We start from the raw sequence: 7,449 nt of genomic DNA, 5'->3' as shown, positions 1-7,449 counted from the left end.
TTGCGTAGATAATTATAAAAATATTTGGATAAATATTGAGTGAGCACCGGCCACGACTAAACTCATTTTTCCTTTTCTTTTAGATTTATAGATATAAAATAAAAAAAAATGATAGATTTAAACTACTCTTTCGACAAATAAAGAATTGATAGTGGTCAAATAAGATAAAACCATAACTTAAATATATCATAAGGATGGTCTTTTGGATGTAATGATCAGAGGTCAGATGTAATGTCCTCCTTTATTATGTGCTTTTTTTGCTGTGATTATATAGAAGGAAGGCGCCACCTAAAGGCATAAAATTTTAGGAAAAAAAAAACATAATTTGAACTTATAAACTTCAAATTCTGACTCCGCTTGTGTTATAACTACCGTGAAAGAAATTATACGTCCTAACAGACAACACAAGAATACTTATTATCTTAGCTTGGGAATCCAAGTGTGGGGTTAATTGTAAGACATAGATTCAAGAGGAAGGTGCATTACACTAAGGGCTGAAAGAAAAACTACAAGTCATTACCCAAATTGCCCCTAAGATATATGTAAAGTACTCTCTCTGTTGATAGGCAATTTAGTCCAAACAAAAATTACAACGGCTATCTACTGGAACATAGCCGTTGGAAGGGTTTTTACACTGATGATGCAAACCCTAGATTAATCCTTGTGGTGCCGACAAGAACAAAGTATTTTTCAATAGAAAAAACAAATCCAATCGCTCATATATATACCCATTAATCAACTGAAGAGAGACTCATCAATCAACTCTCTCTGTCTCTCTCTCTCCCCCTCTCTCTCAAGCAACCAGCGAGCGATCTCATTCTCTTCATTTCTATTATATATATTCTGCTTTATTATTGTATTATAATTGTTTCATTTGAATTTGTTAGTATATAACCTGATTTTAGTTTTGCAGGATTTGTCAATAAAGTTTTCTGATTCACAACGCAACGCAACACAAGATTATCACTCAGCTTCTGTCTTTCTTAGTTTTGTTTTTGTCTTTGTATTTTTGTGCTAACGAAATGGATGCAGGATCATACTCAGCCTCATCAAATAAGAAACAATCTCGTTGCCCTCTACAGGAACAACTTCTTCAACGTAGAAATTCTCGTGAAAATGTATGTCTACTCACCTCTAATCATTCTCTCTAGTTGCTATTAATTAATTGTTCCAATTTGTGTAATTAGATGGGTAAAAGGGCATTTTTTTAAATAAAAAAAAAGAGAGGAGGAGATGGGTTTTCATTTTGTCATTTTTGCTTTTAATCTGATAGACCCAGGGGCGGATGTAGGCTTTAAGATATGGGTTCCGCAAAACCCATTAGCTTTGGCCCAACTCCTGTATGTGTTAGGAAATCCACCAAAAATGTACAAAAACTCAATTCAAAGCAAGTTACTAGCACTTAAGATCGCTGTCCTGGAATCCATAAATTTCAAATCTCCGATCCCTCTCTGGATAGACAATTTGAGCTCGAGCATTATTTAGCTTGATTGATTGTGCCTCTTTCTTAACTCAATTCAAAGCAAGTTACTAGCACTTAAGATCGCTATCCTGGAATCCATAAATCTAAAATCTCCGATCCTCCTCTGGATAGACCATTTGAGCTCGAGCATTACAGCTTGATTGATTGTGCCTCTTTCTTAACTCAATTCAAAGCAAGTTACTAGCACTTAAGATCGCTATCCTCGAATCCATAAATCTAAAATCTCCGATCCTCCTCTGGATAGACAATTTGAGCTCGAACATTATTTAGCTTGATTGATTGTGCCTCTGTTTTAACTCAATTCAAAGCAAGTTACTAGCACTTAAGATCGCTATCCTGGATCCATAAATCTAAAATCTCCGATCCTCCTCTGGATAGACCATTTGAGCTCGAGCATTATTTAGCTTGATTGATTGTGCCTCTTTCTTGGGTCAATTTCTTTTCTTTTTTTTCCATTTCTTTTGGATGAAAACATGAATATCTAACTAACTGCTGATTTGTTGTTTTTGTGTAACAGTTGGATCGGTTTATTCCAAATCGATCAGCGATGGATTTCGACTATGCACATTACATGCTGACAGAGGCCGGAAAGAAAGGTAAGGAAAACCCAGCTGTCAGCTCTCCCTCCAGAGAGGCATACAGGAAGCAGCTTGCAGAAACCTTCAACATGAACAGGTCTCGCATTCTGGCGTTCAAGAACAAACCACCCACTCCTGTTGAGGCAATTCCTAATGAGTTTGCCTTTGTTCAACAACCCAAATCTGCAAAACCCCGTCGACACATTCCTCAGGTTGGAAACATAATCTGCACCAAAGATAACATTTTTACCCGTTTACTTATTGTATAACAAGTTTTTAAAGGTTTCTTTCATTTGGTTTATATGCAGACCTGTGAGAGGACATTGGATGCTCCAGATATTATGGATGATTACTATTTGAACTTGTTAGACTGGGGCAGCAGCAATGTTCTTTCTATTGCTCTTGGCAGCACTGTATATCTGTGGGATGCATCTGATGGTGCTACTTCAGAGCTGGTCACTATTGATGAGGAAAATGGCCCTGTTACAAGTGTTAAATGGGCTCCTGATGGTCGACATATTGCTGTTGGTCTTAACAATTCTGAAGTTCAGCTTTGGGATTCTACAGCAAATCGACTCGTACATTCCTTTAAATCTTGTGTTTTTACTGTTTACACCTAATATTCTTGATGCTAATATTTATGCTTTCATTTGTTGGTGCAGCTGAGAACTTTGAAAGGTGGTCACCGATCCCGAGTTGGTGCTCTAGATTGGAACAATCACATTTTGACAACAGGTGGAATGGATGGTCAGATCATAAACAATGATGTGAGAATAAGATCACCTATTGTTGACACTTACCAAGGCCATGATCAAGAAGTCTGTGGTCTAAAATGGTCAGCTTCTGGCCAGCAATTAGCTAGCGGCGGAAATGATAACTGTCTCCACATATGGGACAGATCAATGGCTTCTTCAAACTCTACAACACAGTGGCTTCACAGGCTTGAAGATCATACAGCTGCTGTTAAAGCCTTAGCTTGGTGTCCTTTTCAGGGTAACTTATTAGCCTCGGGTGGTGGTGGAAGTGACAGGTGTATTAAGTTCTGGAATACACACACTGGTGCTTGCTTGAATTCTGTAGATACAGGATCGCAGGTTTGTTCCCTTATATGGAACAAGAACGAACGAGAGCTGCTAAGTTCTCATGGTTTCACTCAGAATCAGCTCACTCTTTGGAAATACCCATCTATGGTAAAGGTAGCTGAGCTTACTGGTCACACCTCAAGAGTACTTTTCATGGCTCAGGTAAATTCACATGATCTTTTTGTATGCATTTTTGTGCAGTACTGCCTGATCCTTGAAAGGAAAAGGATAACAAAGAGCTGTTTTACAAAGGTATTCATTTTCTTGTTTATCGGTTTTGCAGAGTCCAGATGGCTGCACAGTTGCATCTGCAGCTGGAGATGAAACTCTTAGATTTTGGAATGTATTTGGGACTCCTGAAGTTGCAAAACCTGCACCAAAGGCAAACCCTGAACCATTTGCTCACCAAAGGCAAACCATGATTCGCTGAATGGCAATGGAACAACATTACTACATGCCTGGTGATTTCTGTACAGTCTTGTCAATACAAGACTGTGAATGGCTGCACAGTTGCATCTGCAGCTGGAGATGAAACTCTTAGATTTTGGAATGTATTTGGGACTCCTGAAGTTGCAAAACCTGCACCAAAGGCAAACCCTGAACCATTTGCTCACCAAAGGCAAACCATGATTCGCTGAATGGCAAAGGAACAACATTACTACATGCCTGGTGATTTCTGTACAGTCTTGTCAATACAAATACTGGAGCAAAGACTGCTGACTGAAGAAAACTGTGAATTCATTTCTAACTTTACTATCTGTGTTAGATCCTAGACCAGATCAACTGCTGTATGTAGAACATATTTTTATTTTATTTTTTATTTATGATCAGCAAGATCAGATTTATCTGCGACAATTTGGACCTGGTCTCACCTATAGTGACAAAGGGCCCGTCCAGAAATATTACCTTCAATTCCCCTTGTACAGTTACCGGATGATAATTCAGTATTTCTCAATATAAAAACATGATGATTTTGAAACTATTGAAGGTTTGTTATCCTAAATACAATTCAACTGAATCTTTATTGCCTTTTTTCTTTATTAGTTTAACGTCGAGTTACTCAGTCTTTGATCATAGCTTATCTAAGTTTCCTCCCATCTGATCAAATTAGCAAGTATCCTCCCAGCTTTCATTTACAGGTCCCTGTCGCCTTTTCTTATGTATCTTCCCACACATCCAAAAGATATTGGAGAATTGATTCGCTGTACTAACAAACGAAAGGAAAATGCAGGTAAAATATTAGGCCATCTCCCATTCCCCACAATAGGGGCAATTTTTTGGGTAATTTAGCTCTAACCCTCCCTCATTTTTGCCCCCAAAATGGGGATGAATAGTGTTCCCTCAAATATGGGACACTATTCATCTTCCCGTTACTATTCATCATTTTTTATTATTATTATTTTATTATTTAATCTTTTAATTTATCTCTTTATATTATCTTTATGTAATATCTTTATAATATTAATTTTACATCTTAACTTGGTGTATAATTTTGATAAATTAATTTTCGTGCATTTATTATTTTTATGTAAATTGTAAGTTAATTTTATTATAAGTTATAATTGTACAAAAAATATGTAATTATCTCAAAAAATGAATGGTGCAAATATAAAATATTAGATGTTGCTAAAATTGAAAGGTGTATATATTAGTTGTTTGGACAATAAATTTGGTTCGAGAAAATAAAATCAAGACCGAAAATATCGCAACAATCGTAGTATTTTATTTCGAATATTTGAGTGTACAATCTCTATGAATCCTCTGATTCTTCTTTTCAATAGTAAATAAATCAAGGGGCCTTTGAGCTTGATCTTGAATCTATGTTTGTTGCCACGAACGATGATCTTGTTCTTGAGCTTGAGCTTGATTGCTTGAACTTGACCTTGATTTGTTCTTCGTTCTTGAACTTGCACTTGATTTCTTGAACTTGAACTTGAAGCTTGAAACTTGTGGAGGAATTTGCAGCGTTTGATCCACGAGCTCTTTCTTGCTTCTTGTTGTAACTTCTGGTCCCTTTTCTGAGTTATGAAGACCCCTATTTATAGTTGTGGAAGGGAAGAGTTGTGATAAGAACAAACTCTTTCCGACCAATCAAATTGCAGTGTGACATGGCCGCATTTGATTGGCCAGAACATGTCACTTGCACACGTGGCCCGATTTCATTGGCCTTTTAGTGTGACTTGGCATTCCTTGTCATTTTGACACGTGGCATGATCCTATTGGCTCTTCCGTTTGACTTGGCGCGCCACGTCATTTGACACGTGACACCAAACTGGGCCTCTAGAAAGATGACATCTTGGGCTTAATGGAGTAGGCTCATCACTTTAGCCCAATTAAATGGGCTAGCCCAATGGATTAAGATTTATTTATTTAATCCATATATATTGGACTTATAATTAATCCAATTATATTAGCCCAATAAATTTATTTGAATTAATATATCTTGAATTTTAAAATATAGTCCCGATTGTTTTACGAATTTAATTTTAATAAAATTTATATGCCTATAAATGCCCCTAGACTTGAATATGCCTATAGTCAGCATTTAAACTTTTGAAGACTAGACTTGAAGTGATGGTAAGAAATTACTTCAATGCCAATCGATATGCCACTTTCAAGGAAGGCATAATTTGTAGAGGTTGAAGAAGGCTATTCAGTAAAACGTATTTCACTTGGAATTCAAAATAGTCTTAGAGTTGTTATTGGACACTTCATCGCAGTACACGTAGGAATTGGACTTCATAGCACTTCCTAGTATTTTTCAAAAAATCAAAGTACTCAATTCCTTTATCACAGTACACGTAGGACTTGGACACTTTCCCTTGAACTCGTGCAGATTCCTTGGAATTGGACACTTTTAAAAAAAACGGATTCCATATTTTTTGTACAGATTTGAAGCTTATCATTCCTATTTGAATCTGTTTCGAAGTCTGCCTAGTACTCGTTCCCACATCGAGAAACAGACTTCCCAATGTTCTCTTTTGCCATCTATATAAACCCGTGTGCTCGTACTTGTTGAGCATCAATTCGCAGTATTTGTGAGCCACTTGAGTTTATTTTTGTGGACTTGGAAGCATTAAAGCGAAGATAATTTCTTTTTTTTTTCGTGCTCTCTTTTTTGTTGTCTTTTTTTCCTTTTTTTTGGTAGGTCAAGCGAGAAAGATATGTTCTTGTTCAACAAGATGATCCACGCATGAAGAAGATAATCTTGGGGTGTGAGGGGATGAGTATTCATCCTTGCCCGATTCTTGGAGAGATTACTCTCAATGTGGCCCGATTCTTGGAGAGATTACTCTCAAAATGGCCCGATCCTTGGAGAGATTACTCTCAAAATGGTCCGATTCTTGGAGAGATTACTCTCAATGTGGCTCGATTCTTGGAGAGATTACTCTCAATGTGGTCCGGTTCTTGGAGAGATTACTCTCAAAATGGTCCGATTCTTGGAGAGATTACTCTCAATGTGGCCCAATTTTTGGAGAGATTACTCTAAAAATGGTCTGATTCTTGGAGAGATTACTCTCAATGTGGCCCGGTTCTTGGAGAGATTATTCTCAAAATGGTCCGATTCTTGGAGAGGTCAACTTAAGGTGCAAAGGGACTCATATGCCCACCTTAAGATTGGAAAGTTATAGTCCCTTTTAAGGACAAACCTACGAAGAGGCCAACTTAAGGTGCAAAGGGACTTATATATCCACCTTAAGATTGGAAAGTTATAGTTCCTTTTAAGGACAAACCCACGAAGAGGCCAACTTAAGGTGCAAAGGGACTTATTGTCCACCTTAAGATTGGAAAGTTATAGTTCCTTTTAAGGACAAACCCACGAAGAGGCCAACTTAAGGTGCAAAGGGACTTATATGTCCACCTTAAGATTGGAAAGTTATAAAGCTTCAACTTGAAGACGACATCGACTTGAACACTTGGAAAACTTTGAAGACTTGGCGGACTTTGCAGACTTCAACTCGAAGATTCAGAGGGCTTAAACAATTCAACTTTAAGATCGGCGAATTTGAAGACCGACGAACTTGAAGACTTCAACTTGAAGACCGACAGACTTGAATACTTCAACTCTAAGACTTGGAGGTCCTAAATATTTCAACTTGAAGATCGACGGATTTGAAGACTTCAACTTGAAGACCGATGGAGTTGAAGATTTCAACTTGGGGACTTCAACTTGAGTACCGACGGAGTTGAAGATTTCAACTTGGGGGGGTTAAATATTTCAACTTTAAGACCGGCGAATTTGAATACTTCAACTTGAAGACCGAAGGACTTGAAGACTTCAACTCTGAGACTTGGAGGGCCTAAA

At 37.5% G+C, this 7,449-nt stretch overlaps 1 protein-coding gene across 1 annotated transcript; it reads left to right on the top strand.

Annotated features, from left to right (window-relative positions):
• Positions 1–491: 491 nt before the first annotated feature.
• LOC107773142 (cell division cycle 20.2, cofactor of APC complex) lies at positions 492–4,125 on the top strand. The gene is made up of 5 exons (XM_016592588.2): positions 492–1,118; positions 2,001–2,273; positions 2,370–2,639; positions 2,724–3,305; positions 3,427–4,125. Exons 1-5 carry the CDS (start codon positions 1,023–1,025, stop codon positions 3,571–3,573), a joined length of 1,368 nt encoding a protein of 455 aa, XP_016448074.2. The 5' UTR covers positions 492–1,022; the 3' UTR covers positions 3,574–4,125.
• The last annotated feature ends 3,324 nt before the right edge of the window (positions 4,126–7,449 follow it).

This window comes from Nicotiana tabacum, chromosome 6 (assembly GCF_000715075.1).
Source record: "Nicotiana tabacum cultivar K326 chromosome 6, ASM71507v2, whole genome shotgun sequence".
Taxonomy (NCBI): domain Eukaryota; kingdom Viridiplantae; phylum Streptophyta; class Magnoliopsida; order Solanales; family Solanaceae; genus Nicotiana; species Nicotiana tabacum.
This window is presented reverse-complemented; position numbering and strand designations above follow the sequence as displayed.